This window comes from Diplotaxodon limnothrissa, linkage group LG12, assembly GCF_057381915.1.
Source record: "Diplotaxodon limnothrissa isolate DT_005_m linkage group LG12, D_limnothrissa_male_GT1.1, whole genome shotgun sequence".
Taxonomy (NCBI): Eukaryota; Metazoa; Chordata; class Actinopteri; order Cichliformes; family Cichlidae; genus Diplotaxodon; species Diplotaxodon limnothrissa.
This window is the reverse complement of record NC_140607.1, coordinates 21,123,994-21,139,840: the sequence shown is the minus strand read 5'-3', so window position 1 is coordinate 21,139,840 and position 15,847 is coordinate 21,123,994. Positions and strand designations below refer to the sequence as shown.

General features: G+C 40.3%; 1 protein-coding gene across 2 annotated transcripts in view; it reads right to left on the bottom strand.

Annotated features, from left to right (window-relative positions):
* The window catches only part of dnah10 (dynein axonemal heavy chain 10), a 30,574-nt gene extending 15,244 nt beyond the window's left edge, over window positions 1–15,330 (bottom strand). Inside the window, exons 1-33 of one of the 2 annotated variants that reach the window (XM_085368264.1) lie at window positions 15,102–15,330; window positions 13,403–13,482; window positions 13,194–13,302; window positions 12,674–12,789; window positions 12,295–12,520; window positions 11,925–12,070; window positions 11,487–11,717; window positions 11,121–11,311; window positions 10,780–11,005; window positions 10,453–10,647; window positions 10,167–10,337; window positions 9,677–9,853; window positions 9,389–9,556; window positions 9,104–9,270; window positions 8,862–9,013; window positions 8,601–8,765; window positions 8,305–8,512; window positions 8,025–8,181; window positions 7,430–7,909; window positions 7,171–7,329; window positions 6,400–6,516; window positions 6,191–6,293; window positions 5,902–6,080; window positions 5,580–5,791; window positions 5,149–5,305; window positions 4,801–5,034; window positions 4,596–4,718; window positions 4,276–4,509; window positions 3,940–4,163; window positions 1,690–1,959; window positions 1,405–1,588; window positions 1,184–1,318; window positions 940–1,092 (exon numbers count right to left, since the gene is read on the bottom strand). In XM_085368264.1, coding sequence (XP_085224390.1) covers window positions 940–1,092; window positions 1,184–1,318; window positions 1,405–1,588; window positions 1,690–1,959; window positions 3,940–4,163; window positions 4,276–4,509; window positions 4,596–4,718; window positions 4,801–5,034; window positions 5,149–5,305; window positions 5,580–5,791; window positions 5,902–6,080; window positions 6,191–6,293; window positions 6,400–6,516; window positions 7,171–7,329; window positions 7,430–7,909; window positions 8,025–8,181; window positions 8,305–8,512; window positions 8,601–8,765; window positions 8,862–9,013; window positions 9,104–9,270; window positions 9,389–9,556; window positions 9,677–9,853; window positions 10,167–10,337; window positions 10,453–10,647; window positions 10,780–11,005; window positions 11,121–11,311; window positions 11,487–11,717; window positions 11,925–12,070; window positions 12,295–12,520; window positions 12,674–12,789; window positions 13,194–13,302; window positions 13,403–13,482; window positions 15,102–15,330 — 6,078 coding nt within the window. Of the gene's footprint in view, window positions 1–939; window positions 1,093–1,183; window positions 1,319–1,404; window positions 1,589–1,689; window positions 1,960–3,939; window positions 4,164–4,275; window positions 4,510–4,595; window positions 4,719–4,800; window positions 5,035–5,144; window positions 5,306–5,579; window positions 5,792–5,901; window positions 6,081–6,190; window positions 6,294–6,399; window positions 6,517–7,170; window positions 7,330–7,429; window positions 7,910–8,024; window positions 8,182–8,304; window positions 8,513–8,600; window positions 8,766–8,861; window positions 9,014–9,103; window positions 9,271–9,388; window positions 9,557–9,676; window positions 9,854–10,166; window positions 10,338–10,452; window positions 10,648–10,779; window positions 11,006–11,120; window positions 11,312–11,486; window positions 11,718–11,924; window positions 12,071–12,294; window positions 12,521–12,673; window positions 12,790–13,193; window positions 13,303–13,402; window positions 13,483–15,101 lie in introns of both variants that reach the window. The other variant, XM_085368265.1, reaches the window with a different exon arrangement.
* Window positions 15,331–15,847: the final 517 nt, after the last annotated feature.

Genomic DNA, 15,847 nt, shown 5'->3' with positions numbered 1-15,847 from the left:
GATTACCGTTACTTTCCCGTAGGAACGCTGCGTTACTGCGTTACTAAAACCGTGATTTTTTGCGAGAATGTCTCACGACAGTGACGTAAGCGAGTGCGCCGTTAGTGACAACAGCTGTCTGCAGATCAACAATGGATCACATATCGATTGTGGGAGAGAGTATGAGCGTGCAGCGTTTAAAGCGTGGAAGTACTGGCCTTACTTTGAGTTTGATTCCATAAAAAGTGACAAAAACATTAGCGTCCATTGTGCGTGGGAAGAAAACTTCTTTTTACAGCGAAAAAAAACCCTAAACTTCCAAGCAAGCACCGAGTGCGCCATGACGTAATGGGAAACTCACAGAGGAAGTCGCGGATTCTTCAACTGACCGCGGCACACCTGCACCAGGGTAAACCTCCGCCTACCGCAGTCCTGCTTTACAGGTGAAAATAGAGCAACAGCACCGCTGAGTCTTTGACTTTATTTATGTTCTCCTGTGTTTTACTTGCATCTATTTGAAAGAGTGAGTGTAAACACAAAAAATATTTTATTTTATGTGCTGGAATGTGCAGAAAATAGGTTTAAATGTTAAACTAATTTATTCAAGTCAGGGAATGTTGCATATAATTAAATTTTTGCTTGATGCATAAAGTTAAAAGATTAAAACTGATAAAACAAGTTAAAAAAAGAGACTTTTCCATTTGATTACATTTTGTATGATGGATTATGTAGAAAAAGTAGAATTGGGCTGAAAGATCTATCGCTTTATCACCTCTTCAGGTTGTAAATCGTGTTTTTAAAAAGTAACTAAGTAACTAAGTAATTAATTACTTTTGAAAATAGTAATCAGTAAAGTAATGGGATTACTTTTTGGGGGAAGTAATCAGTAATTAGTTACTGATTACTTTTTTCAAGTAACTTGACCAACACTGCTGGTCCCACATAACTAAACAGACTTACATAAAACCTGTTAAGGTGTAGAATGAGAGCATTGCGGATAGTCTGGATTTGGGAGGAGATCACTGACAACACTGAGGCATCGATACGATTGAACTCATCAAAGCAGCCCCAAGCTCCGCACTGTGCAAGGCCAGACAAGATCTTGCCCACTGCCTGGACACAAAGGGAGAGGACATTCACGTAAAAAGCTAGAGTGATGACAAGTGATGACTGCACTTTTTTAAATCCCAGAAAAGCTTCTTACCAAGTAGTCCATGCCCTCACCACAGTTTGTAACAACACAGAGCAGGCCCAAAGCCTTAGCCAGATCCTTGGTGGACTCTGTCTTTCCTGTACCAGCAGGTCCAGCAGGAGCTCCACCCAAGTACATGGACAGTGCCTTCATCCCAAATACACATGGACAGGCATGTTTTAGTCGAAAAAATGTACATGCTTAGGTATTAAAAATTTGCTTATATCCCAGACCTGTGTGAGAGTGAGGTAGATCCGGTCTGTCAGTGGGGTTATAACCAACCGCCCATTCAACCCCATGTATTCGTAGCCATAGGAGAAAGATGCACTGCACTGGCGCACAAATAAGTTGTCATCTTCCCGGACCCAGTAAAATCTCAGCTGGCTTTCCCATTCAAATTCTTGTGCATCCATTATGCTGGAAGGAAACTGAACTTTAAATGTTGTTCTTTTATTATTTTCACTATTTAAAACACACTGCCACAAACAAATGTTCAAACCTGCAAAAGTCAAGTTTACCTTTTTAGCACAAAGCTGTCCACTATGTCTCTTGCGTGGACATCAATGATGAGCACAGTGTTGAGCTTTCGTCTGTCATTTTTCTTCAAAGGCTGAATAATGCGTGACACCAGCTCATCAATCTGTTTGTGCATTTTCTCAGCATAGTTCTTAAGTGCATGCTTCTTTCCTTTCTTCACATTTTTAAAGACATCCTCTAACTCCCAGGTCCACCAAACTTGGTTAGCAGCTAGTACAACCATGCCCTGGTACAGCAACATCCAATCCACCCTGTAAAACATTGCAATGACAGATTACCTGAGGGCCAGACTTGCACACGCAGACATTGGCAAAAACACTCAGGCACTTCTTTCGGTCACAAACGTGTCATCACTGTGCCTCTTAGCGAATATCAAAAACTTTTTTTCTCAAAGATATTTTTATTAAGTTTAACCAAACAGAACATTTGCACACATTTATAACAAACACAATAGAAAAGACAACATTGCAGAGCTTGTGAAGGGAAAAAAAGAAAGAAATCCAAAAAAGCATTGAATGCAAAGTGGTCTTCAATTCTAAGAATGAACAAAACTAGACTTGATTATTGTTGAGGTAACATAGTTAAGGTAAAGTGTGCAATTCTATGCTCCACAACTTTCCCAAAAATTAACCCCATCCTCAAGCCGGATTACATAAAAAGAGAAATATATGTAGAATAAATAATATAGAATAAGAATAGAATTATATGTATATATTCTATATAATTATATACATATAAATAAATGACGATCCACATACATAAATAAATTATATATTTAAAGAGAGAGAGAGAGAGAAAAAGAGAATCCCTTCCTTGTTGAAACTTAAAGAGTAGCGATGGAACTTTGCTAAATATTTCCACACCAGGTGGAACGATTAGCTGTTATTGCTAATTGAATAAGAGCGTTCATTTTAACAGAGTTTTAGCTGAGGGGGGACCACTGTGTCAGAAACTGTTTTGTATTATTTAGTGAAGTAAGAAAATTTGTACTTCCTTGTAACAGTTTTGCCCAGATATGTGAATTGGTTTTCTGCTATTTTAAATGGGAAGTTTGAGTATCCTGGCCCAGACTCTCCTCCATTTACCCAGAAGAGTTCACTTTTATGTAAGTTCCAAATGTGTCCTGGCCAAACTGAATGATAATTGACAACATAGAAGGTATAGATCCACTAGGAAGACCAGGAGATCTTTATGCACAACTCCTCTCCTCCAAATCTCTGAGGCATCTGCATAGCTTCAGAGTGTGATAGCCAATGGTTCTATAGCAAAATCAAAGAGTAGTAGTGGGCTTAAGGACACCCTTGCCAAGGTTCATTGTTGGAGGTTGGTGGGCTGTAACCGTTGGAAGTTCAAAAGGACTGAGGCTTTAGGGAAGAAATATAGCAATTTTATCCAATAAATAAATTTAGGTCCAAAGTAGAATTTTTGTAACAATAGATACTCCCACTACACACAGTCAAATGCCTTCTCCACATGTAAGGAGGGGACATACCCACAGGTCTCAGTGGAGGGAAAATACAGCATTTCTTTAATTTGGTTGGGTAATTCAAGTTGCTTTGTATTGGCCTTTTCATGTTTGCTGAATAAGAAATTATTTGCTATCTCAGAAACGTCTTTCATGTATCCCAAATAATCAGGTTAGAAGATTCATTTGTAGTATTCGTTTGAAACACAAAAGATTGTTGTTGTTTTTTCGCTGAATTTTATAAAATTATGATCCTACACCACTATGCTCTGGTAGTCACAGGGGCGGACCGATGAAAGCCACTGATTATCAATAATAAAATAATCAATCCTAAAATAGGTATGGTGGACCTGTGAGAAAACTGAGTTTGGACTGAGACAGTGCCAGGTGTCAAAGACACCACAATTAGACAGACAGGACTGAACAAACGATGGAGATTTACTTAAAGTTATGGGGTTGGGGAGCCAACAGTTAAGATCCCCACCCTGTATTAGAGAGTATGAGCTCGGATCAGGCAATAAAGAGAAAATGCACTCAATATTATCCACATTGGGGGCATATACATTGGCCAGTATCACCTTGGTATTGTAGAGTTTGCTCAAGACAAAGACATGCCAACCATCAGAAATGACCTTGTGTGTTTCGAAACAAACATTTTGATTGATGAGGACTAAAAAACCCCTGGCTAGTACGAAAATATTCAAAAAAAAAAAAAAAATAACAACACAAGCGGTTTCTTTCTCTGGTGCATGTTATTTACACATACCTACTCCGGTCTTCACAGTAGTGGAAGATCGCTTCCTTTGTGATGAGCCTGTTAGTCTTCCTCATCTCCAGTAGCACCCCCATCATCCACTCCTCCACCCTGCCCTCCACTGCGACAGGCTGTCTTAGTTCCATCACCTCACCCTCAGCAGACACCATGGCTCCAACTACTGTCTCTCCATTGCTATCCACGTCAAATCTCAGAGATGCTATGTTGTCATACATCTTGTGAGACAAAAGAAAAAACACACATTGGAAACAATGAGCCTCCCTATCTATACTTTGAAAAATTAAGGTCTTGTCTACCACTCCACCATCGCTTGTACTTGCCAAATACCTTGATCATATGTTCCTGGACACAGGTATGGTCACTACTCCCCAGAATGCTGAGCAGTTCATCATCAGAGATGAAGAAGAAGCGAGGAAATGCATGTCGCTTTGAGTCCAGGTAATCATTAAGACTCTTCTGGCATCTCTCTAAACCGTCACTCAGGGCCTGCAGGTCTGTTAGCCGGTTGGGAACCAGGCAACAGCGCTTAATGTTTGGATTCCTCACTGTGTCATTCATTATCTACACAAACAAAGAGAGATGTAATTTTGACAAGTCTAGAAGAAAGTACTTTAATTTTTTAAGACCAATATTATAGCAACACTTACGTCTTTAAACCTTTTGTCAGTGTTATCAAATTTCTTTGCTTCCTCAGGTAACTGCAAGCGAATGTCTCCTCCTATAAATATGCTCTCCAAGTACATCCATTTTCTCTGCACGAGCAACCAGACCTGTGAAAGACGTATTTTTTTTCCTATAAGTATTTTGTGGATCAGCCTAAGGGTGAAGGAAAATTTGGCCAGTCTTACTCACCTCAATAGTCTCAGAAATAACAGACAGATTTTTTTCCCACTGCTGTATGGTACCAAGGAAGGGTCCAACAAAGCGGCTGCCAGCCATGCTCTGTAAGTTCATGACATCATTGTCCACATTCAGTGAGATCTCATCCACCGCACCCAGAATGGAGCCACGTTCCTGAGTGCCTTTGAAATAGGGCTGAACATTGAACTTCATGTTTTCCCAGGTCTCTACCACTCCTTTTACTCCCTGGAACCAGATACAGATAACATGTTTTAGAAGTAACTGTCATTTCCCTGATGAACTGATAGAACTGGCAGATTATTCCATTTTGAGAATGTTTTTAAAAAAGAGAGAACCTGCCTTCTCAATACCAAGCTCTTTTACAGCCGAGGTGACGATGTCGCCTATGACATCTGCATATTTGTGCAACTCCATAGCAAACATGTTCTCCAGTGTGAAGCTTTCAGGGTTGATCTCAAAGCTGGTGCCAGTCCTTTCCATCAGTTCCTTCCAGTGCCTTGAATATAAAGACATTTTTATTCTCAGTTTTTTTGTTTTATCTGGACATAGATAATTTGAACACGTGAATTCAAAAGTTTACATCTAAATAAGTAGAGTATTTAATACTCTACTTATTGTCAATATTATGCGTATTGCAGAACAATCCGCTAGGAGCAATAAATTTAAACCTAAGTGACAATAAAACAAATCCAGCTACGTTATTAACTGTAAATTTTGGGGGGGTATTATATTCATTCTGGTTTCTCACTAGTATCAATCTTGAGACAGACCTGTCTCTGAGGGCCTCATTCTTCAGGTCCAGTAAAAGAGGCAGAGACTCTCTGAACTCCTTCATGCGTCCGTCTAGGAAAAAGGCCACAGGCATGGCCCGCACTTCTTTGGGCAGCAGCCTTAAGCGTTTGATGAAACCCTCAATGCCCTGTTGTAGCAGCTGGATGTCTAAATCTATCCACAAGGTCTGAGACCACTGTGTCTTTGCATCCTGCAAGATGACAGGACAAGCATATATATATATATATATAAAAATTTAAAAAAAATTTAATGATCACATTTATGTGTATTATGCACTGGTGTTTTACAAGCATATCCCACCTGCTGAGCTTTATATATATCATATATCTGTCTCAAGCCATTCATGTCATTCTTTATGCTCAGAACTTCTGGGAAAGTGGTGACTGACAAGTCCAGCAGCTTTTCAGCATTAGTTATTTCCTGTTGACCTGCTACAATCTTTGCAAGATCTGCCTCGTATTTTCCCATAATGGCCAGTCCTGCAAAAATAAAAGTAACACGGGCTTGTTGCTCCACTACATTTCAACATTTACCATGCACTACTATTCTCTACTCAGCAACAGCAGCATTCATCTAAGTGCCCAAGTACCTTTCTCCAAATCATCTCCTACAGCTCCAGGACCATGCATGTTGAAGCTTTCGGCAAACACAGACAACTCCTGTTTGAACTCTTTGATATTCTCCTTTGTGATCTTTGGGTGTGTGGATGGGAGACAAGTGTGGCAATCATAAATGTAAGACAAGAACATTTCTGTTTATTTTTAGGTTTAAGAACATTGTATGGGATTGATATCTTACCACAGTAAATGATTTCTTGATGTCTTTCAGACTTCGGTCTACTTGTCTGGCTTCTATGAAAAGGTCACTCCACATCTGGCCAATGCAGGCCACCAGCTCCCATTCATCCTCACCTGCCTAAAGCACATAAGACATAAACTTTTTAAAATGGGAAACAAGATCACTTTTGAGGTTTTATACAAGAGCACTCAGAGCCTCCCCCCAAAGGGCAAGGGCTATACAAAGAAATGTTGATGTTTTATTTTCTTTTTATTACTCCATGCTGATGTTAGTATCGGTAATATAGAAATCCCCAATAATGTCACCGGCATTGCTTTCATAGATCATTTGTGCTGATATCAATATTAATATGGAAAACTAGTGTAGTATTTTTTGTTTTGTTTTTTCATTGTGAATTCATATAATGTTATATTGAAATAAATGTTTTTTTAGTTTAAAGAACTAGATGATCCGAACTCAAATAAACTTTTTCCTAATTTGCAGAACCCTGACCTTTAACCCATAACCTTGAAGCATTACATACTAAAATTGAACATTTTCCTATTTCCACCCATGTGATTGGAACAGAAATGACTGAAGTCTTTGGCTTCTATAAGTTATAAAACTTGAGATTTTAAAATATATCCCTGCAGTGTGTGATTTTGTAAAATATTATGGCATCATTGTGACATTCTAGGGAGTCATACTGAAAAAATTAAAAGTGAGTTGCACAGACTGCTAACAGACAGACAAACTGATCACACACTCTCTCTCTGTAAAAAGACACAGTACCTCCACTTTATACATGGCCAGTGTTCTGTATTGTTCCTGGATATCTGTGATTCTCATCTCCACTTCTATTGACATGTTCTTGATGGCTGAGATGGTGCCAAGGACAGACTTCAGGTCGTCAAAAGTGTCAGGACTCTGTTTCAGCTTCTTAGACAGTTGCTTTTGTACAAAATAATCACAAAAAAGATAAATCACATAAAAGCCAAAGAATATTTAGGATAAAGACTGTAAACACAAACTGTGTATTATGATTAACTACCATGAATTCATCTCTCAAGTTAAAGATGTCCTCTTTAGCAGGCTTGTTGAGTAAGCTACCAAGTGAACTGATCCAGGCTTCAGCAATTTCGCTCACAGTGTGGGCCAGAAGCTCCAGGTTTAGGCATACGCTGTGCTCATTCTTAAACTGAGGCTCGAGCATCACTTCCTGCTTGATACGAGCAAGGGACTGCAGCTTATAATCATACATGACAAAGGACGGCTTCCTTGCAGCAAACTTTTCATTGACAATGGTTCTGTTCTTTTCCCAAAGAACCCGATAGCGCTTCCAGTGGTAAAGGTACTGATCGATGGAGAAAAGCAGACGCTGGATGTTCTGAGATACAGTTACACAGCTCTCCTTGATCTGAGGAAGCTGGGACACGTCACTGTAGAAATTAAATGTCACCAGCTTATCTTCAGCACCCACATGTTGTGGAGGGCACTTAATGCAGGTCCCATGCATCCAACGCACAAATTGCTTGAACACAAAAATAAATCCAAAGTTAAGATATATTATTAGTGGTAAATTGAAAATCATTTATTTTTTTAATGCAGCGACAAAAAGACTAAACAAAACACTGTGATGAGCCCACCTTGGTGCTAACTACACAGTCTGTGATACACTGCACGAGCAGGCGGTAGATCTCGTTGCTTTGGGGCTGCAACACAATCTTAGGTGCAGACAGGATGGCGGTGATTTGAAAAAGAGCTTTATCTCCCATCAGCGCTATATTAAAGGCCTGAATGTTTCTGAATATGAAAACAAACATGACAGATGTTGCAATGGTTAAGACTAACAGCATTCTACTTGTTAGAAATGTGGTGATTATTACCACTCACAATCTATGCAGGCTCAAAACCATTACTCATTACCTCTGCACCATCTTTGTAAGAGTGTCCAGTATTCTGTGTTCCCAGTGTTGGTAATAATCTACCATACATTTGGCTCTGCCAGTGCTGGTTTCCACACTCAGCTGTTCTATTCTAGTTATAAGGACTCCAATGTCAGCATACTTCTTGGCAAGCATCGTCACAGTTTTGACTCGCTCTCGCTCAATGTGTTCACAGAACCCCTTAATAGCTTAGGAAAAAATATGAAACTATTAAAATAATGTATGCACAAATTCTTTATTTCCAGTAAACTAATAGTATACTTCTAATACATCTACCTGGTAAGTCGTTTGAGGCATCTGGTGATGGAAATTTCAGTAAGTTGGCCATCATCATGGACTGCAACTTAGAATCAATAGCCTTCTCATGTTCATGAATCTGATTCACGACAAACTCAAACTTAGTTACAGTCTGAAGGCTTTGGTTGATGAAATCTGGGATGCCTAAAACCAAACATTAGCAGATTTCAGTTTTATACAAAAGTAATTTCATCTGACAGCAAGCATAAACAGAGATGTCAGCCTTTGTATGAATAGTACCCAAGGAATTCCAGTTGAGTCTTTTGAATCCCAAACTGATGCCTTTTCTGACTACTTTTATATGTGGAGCCAGCATGACGACATGTGCTTCATTCAAACTGTCCAATGCAGAGTGATAGCGGTTGATAAGCTTGCTCAGATCACTGACATACCTAAGATGAAGGACGAAACAGTTCAAGAGAGAAAGGAGATCAAGTACTGGTTTTTGAGTTTTCTAGTCAGTTACGGGTGAGTCTCATCACCTGATGAATTTGTTTTCCTGAAGTGCAACATTTTGAGCTAGATCAGGCACAGTGTAGCCCAGGGCTTCAAGACTGTAAGCCTCAGAAATTATTTCTTTGATCTCCGGAGCAAAGTTCACAATGTATCGCAAACCCTTTGGTGTGCAACTTTCAGGTGGCGGGACGTCCTTAAAGTGAGAAAAATGCAGGGAATTTTAGAGAGTCTTAACACACAATATAAGAGAACCTTCACAAACACACAATATAAGATACAACAGTTATGAGGAAATAGCAAAAGACACATACTAGTTCTGTTTGAGTTGAGTTTTTACTGGTAACCATGGCCAAAATGGGTTTTTTCATTAGCAAAGGCAAATTATGTTCTGTCTCCGCCATCCAGCTTTCATATTTTGCTGCCTCATAGTCCTTCAGCTGCTCTGCCACTTCTACATACTTCTCTCTGGCCTGAGCAAACTACAGCAGAAAGAAAAGAAAAAGAAAGAAAGAAAATCACAGAAAGTTGTTTTAAAAAGCATTTTAGTGTATAAACAGTTTAACATTAATGGTGACATAAAGCGTTTTGAAATAACTCACCACTTTGTTCTTTTCACAGTCCAACATCTCCGGCACTTTCAAGAAGGGGAGGATGGCATATTTGATGCGATGGAATAGAAATCGTGCCCATCTGATTGCCCCAGCCACAGGAGGCTCATTCTTATTTAACGGTGGTTTGTCTTTCATTGTCTCAAAAATTTCCCATGTCCTGTCCACCTACAACCACACCAACAAAATGACGTGTCACTCACATAAATTACAAAACTTTAGTATTTACCTTTATGAAACGTTTACGTCGAGATTTTATAAGGATAAGTTAGCCAAAGCTTGACAGATCAAAGGTATAAAGAATAAATGTCATTTGTTAGTAGATTTTAGTTAGCTGTAGCATTATTTTATACACACATGCTCACCAACTTAAGTCACATTGTCTTGGGTGGACTGTTCCTCAGCTGAAGCTTCAAAATGATTTTAACAGTAACTTTAATGTTAAATAGATGCCAGCATGTTTTATTCAATAGCATATTACCTCCTTGCAGTACTGCTCCAAGATATCGTCAAGCTTTTTCATCAGATGGTTACTGATGACCTCTCTGGTGCGAATGTGTTTAAACTTCAGCAGCATGTCAAAGGCATCAGTTGAAGAGTGCAGTGTCTTAAAAGACTCATCAATAAAGTGCATCGCTTCTGCCTCAATAGCCTAAACAGACACACGCATTCAGCTTGAAATATTGCACAGTTATATTTGTCCAAGCTGTTTAATTACTTTGTGCATTTAGAACAACCAAACAGCTTCTGCAATATCTGAAACCCACCTGAACTGCCGTGTTGAAGTCTTGCATGATCATTTTCCAGCTGCTCATCTTAGAGATGTTGAAAGGACTAAAAACGGCCTCCTCAAGGGGCACAACCAGATTTTCCACTGTGCGGTGCACTTCATCAATGTGTTTTGTGTCACCTGTCACACTCAATAGCTCTGGGCCAAAGATATTGTAAAACTCCTCCAAAATCTACCCAACACAAACACATGAGAAATAAAAATCTGAAGTTTATTTTACACATTCAAATCTTCAGATATTGTGTGAGAGGTCAGTATTTATGAATTATATATGTATTTTATACATATAAATATTCACACCAACCTGCAAAACATTGTACAGATCCTGGCAGACAGAAGCCATGTAATCAGTCTTCTCAAACAGTTTCTTACGGTCAAACTCCCAACGTGAAGCCTTGCTCAATTGCTCAATTTCAGCACGCCTCTCAAAGTAGGATGTCTTCCACTGACTTAAAACCTGCTTAGCTTCGTAGACCTTGGATTTGGCAACTCCCCTGTTGTTTCTGTTTAAGGCACAACACACTATTATACTGACACAAGAAAACATCACATTTGAATAAATGATTCTGTTTGACTACTGAACAATAAATTTGGTTTTACTATAAATTAAAAAGTCTCAGAATATGTAAATGGGTCCACATATACTTGAACAGCGTGTGGACATCTATGGCTTGAGTCACACGTTCACACAGCTGCCAGGCAATTCGCTCCATTAAGGGGACCATACAATCGTTCGTGTTATAGTGGTAGGAGATCATCCATACAATTTGCAGGCTCTCCATTAAAGGAGGGATGGTCTCCAAGATCACACCAAAATTTGCTCCAGTAGCCAGATTCTGAAACAGACAATGGTAGCTTTGATAAAAGTGAAGGAGAAGTTAACACAACAGATCCACAATCATTCTTTTGATTCCTTTTCCTTTTGTCCTTGCAAAAAATTTATAGATTCATGGAACCTTTTAGTTTCATGTAACTACCTTTTTTTTGTATAGTCAGCAATAATGTTCTTACCATGAAATGCCTTTCTAGTGTCTTGAGGAAGCGTAAATTCTCATCTGACTCCAAACGGTATTTAGTAAGTTCAGCAATCGCTCCCTCCAGTGTAAGAACAATGCCTGCACCTGCTTTGGTCATCACCTCCACGATCTTCCCTACTGCAGCATGATTAAGCTGTTCACTCAGAGCATTAAGGACAGACGCACGTTCCTGCCAAAGTGCTATCTCAGCCAAAGGACCAGGCGCCTGGAGGAAAATGGAGAGTGAATGATTGAGTCTAGCGACTGCATGTCACCAGGTGCAGTTGAGACATTCTTTAACTGAAAGTTTTCCTTTTAGGTCGATGGGTATTTCTTAAATTCTTGACAATATTGCATAAATTTAGCAGAAAAATTATTTCTCCTGCTTTAGTTCCTGGACTGAATCTCAGAACACGAAATTACAATTACAAACCTGTGGTTTTTTGTTTTTCTGCTCCTCAATAACAATGGTTATTTGCGTTTGCCAGTTCATCAAGCACTGCTCCAAGCTTTCTACCATCTCTGGATTCGAAGGCAGGTCTTCCAACTCCAGCTCAGGAATGTGCAGTAAAATCCCATCTGTGACATGTAGAATGCTTTTAGACTGAATCACTTTTTGTGAATGGGCATAAAAAATAACTAATGTCCTGTAGACATTTATCAGTACTAGTCGATACTCTTGCTTGGAAACTGAGAGAAGAAAAAGCATTTGCTTGCAAATCTATATACTCTAATAAAAATTAAAAATCATGGTGAGTTGCCTTTAACAATAGCAAGCCCTTGGTTCAAGTAATTAAACGAACCTTCAAGCTGAAGGTGTTGGAGAGTCGTGTTCAGCAGTCCCAAATGTTTATGCGTTATGTTGAGCAACTCATCACGAATAATAAATTGCCCACTTGGCTTCACTAAACTCTTTGTTTCATTTGCTTCACTCTTCCCATTCATCTTCTCCTGATGAGAAACTTCCTCACTTTGATCACCTGCTCCAGCTACTGCCATTTGGTTGGCAGTAAGCATGGGTATATAGACCTGAGAGGAGATGCAGTCAAATATTCATTAGAAAATCTGATGTTTTTCCATATACAATAATAAGATTAAAAGCTAGTATGCTGCTGTGACATCAACTTTCAGTCCTACTAACAAAAGTTGCTCCTGATCAGTTGTATTTCTTATTTTTCTTACATGGGCAAGTTTGCTTTGCAGCACCTGAAGAGGGTTTCCACAATGCATGCCGATGTCAAACAGCGAGGGCATCATGATATTGACCTCATTCATGTCCAGTGGTTCAACAATAGTCTCTGTTTTATAATACAACAACACAGTATCTTGTTTATTGCTTTTTTATATGGAACATTAGAAGTGACAAGATTAGAAATAAGTACATCAGAAGGATAAATAAAGTTAGAGAAGCAAAACTCAGATGGTTTGGACATGTGCAGAAGAATGAATTTGAAGAGTGAATAGTGGATTTAATCTGAAAAGGATGTCAAATATGGAGCTGACAGGAAGAGGGAAAAGAGCAAAAACACAGGGAGGATTTGTGGATGGAGTGAAGGAGGATGTGCAGAGGGTTGGTGTGACAGAGGAAGATGCTAGGGATAGGGGGAAATGGAGCCAGGTGATCCAGGGTGGTGACCCCTAAAGAGAGCAAATAAGAGGCTTGAACATGTTTAAGTATGACGATGAGGAACTGGCATCTCACCCTTTGTGTTCCTGAGAAAGTAGAAGACACAAGATTTCAAAAATCTCTGTGGGTACTGGTTGACAGCTACGTGAAGCTCAGTGTGATAGACCAGATTTATCTCAGTCCTCTGAAATCACCAAACCAGAAATATGTTAAACCTTAACTATCTTGAGCCTCTCAATCAATAATGCATTAATAATTATATCAGTTTTAAAGTTTGATCTCACATGACTTTCCCTATCATCATTTGTAATGAAGTCGGTGGTGTTCTCTGCCCCACCTGGCTCAGGATCTCCAGTTTTCTTTTCTGGTAATGTAAACATTATTGTTAGATGTTGTCTTGCGGTCCAAATGTCCACAGCGTTGTTAAATTACACTGAACAAAAATATAAATGCAACACTTTTGTTTTTGCTCCCATTCCCCATGGGATGGACGTAGAGACCTAAAATTCATTCCAGATACACAATATAACCATCCCTCCCAAACAGTGGTCACAAATCAGTCCAAATGTGTGGTAGTGGGCACATCTGCCATATTGAGATAATCCATCCCACCTCACAGGTGTGCCACATCAGGATACTGATCTGACATCATGAGTAGTGCACAGGTGTACCTCAGACTGCCCACAACAAAAGGCCACCCTGGAATGTGCAGTTTTGTCTCACAGCAAAATGCCACAGATGCCACAAGCAATGAGGGAGCGTGCAATTGGCATGCTGACAGCAGGAATGTCAACCAGATCTGTCGCCCGTGCATTGAATGTTCATTTCTCAACCATAAGCCGTCTCCACAGGCGTTTCAGAGGATATGGCAGCACATCCAACCGGCCTCACCACCGCAGACCTCGTGTAACCACACCAGCCCAGGACCTCCACATCCAGCAGGTTCACCTCCAAGATCGTCTGAGACCAGCCACCCAGACAGCTGCTGGAACAATTGGTTTGCACAACCAAACAATTTCTGCACAAACTGTCAGAAACCGTCTCAGGGACGCTCAACTGCATGCCCGTCGTCCTCATCGGGGTCTTGACCTGACTCCAGCTCGTCGCCGTAACAGACTTGTGTGGGCAAATGCTCACATTCGATGGCGTCTGGCACGTTGGAGAGGTGTGCGCTTCACGGATGAATCATGGTTCACATTGTTCAGGGCAGATGGCAGCTGAGAATGTCCCAGTTCTTGCATGGCCAGCATACTCACCGGACATGTCACCCATTGAGCATGTTCGGGATGTGCTTGACCGGCGTATACGACAGCGTGTACCAGTTCCCACGAATATCCAACAACCTCGCACAGCCATTGAAGTGGAGTGGACCAACATTCCACAGGCCACAATTGACAATCTGATAGACTCCATGCGACGATGTGTTGCACTGCATGAGGCAAATGGTGGTCACACCAGATACTGACCGGTTCTGGGTCCCCAGACCCCCAATAGCGCAAAAAACTGCACATTCCAGGGTGGCCTTTTGTTGTGGGCAGTCTGAGGTACACCTGTGCACTACTCATGATGTCAGATCAGCATCCTGATGTGGCACACCTATCTCAATATGGCAGATGTGCCCACTACCACACATTTGGACTGATTTGTGACCACTGTTTGGGAGGGATGGTTATATTGTGTATCTGGAATGAATTTTAGGTCTCTACGTCCATCCCATGGGGAATGGGAGCAGTAACAAAGGTGTTGCGTTTATATTTTTGTTGAGTGTACATAAGTAATAAACTTTCTGAGAGTATGCTGAAACATGGTAAAAGGTACCAGTAAAAACATCCTACATTAACCCAAAAGCAATACAGTAAAAGGATACGGGTTCATCGAAACTTTATTCACTTTTGCAAACTTGAATTAGCTTTCAGAGACACTGGGCTTTCTGACCTGCGGGTGACTGATAGCCCTAGTGAGGGCACAAGCACCAGGACTTACCGACGGGAACTTCTACTTCACGTTCTTCCTCTCTAACAGTTTTGAAAAACAGAAGACACGATGGAGAGTCTTCCTCGGAGACGAAGTTCAAATAACGGATAATTTTCTCTTCTTCTTCTCCATCTCTCCGACTGAGCAGTTCATCGAAACAGTCGGGACATTTCCTTAAATTAAACCCAGCAGACACCCGCTGTAGGATCCACTCCACTCGTAAATCGTCGTGCACCATATTTTTCCACAATATTTTATCCACCTATTTACCATTAGTTAACATCATCATGTCGGCAGCGATTTCGAGCTCTGAAACTCACCGTAAACGGTGTTTTGCGTTGCCTCGGCAACCAAACGTCTCGTGGCGTACATGGTGAGAGGCATTATTTCCCGGAGCTTTGACTGTAAGGGTCAATTTCAATTTCTGGTGTATATAGCAAAATAGTCAAAATGCACACAAATGACGACAATATTCCATCCGCCCGTTATTCCTTTGTGGTGAAAAAAAAAAAAAAAAAAGAGTAAAGACCCTAAAGGCTACCTATTGAACCACACCAACCACGGGTCCACGTCAGTGGTGTTAGTGCCACAATACCTTGGATCTGTAACTACATTACATAAAACTCATGGATGTGAAACATGACCTGACAGAATCCCTTCAGTAAGGCTTGTATAAACCCAAGGAGGGAAGACATTTAAGGGCTTGAAGAGGAAAAAACAAACAAACCTCAAATACATTTTATTGACATTAAGAA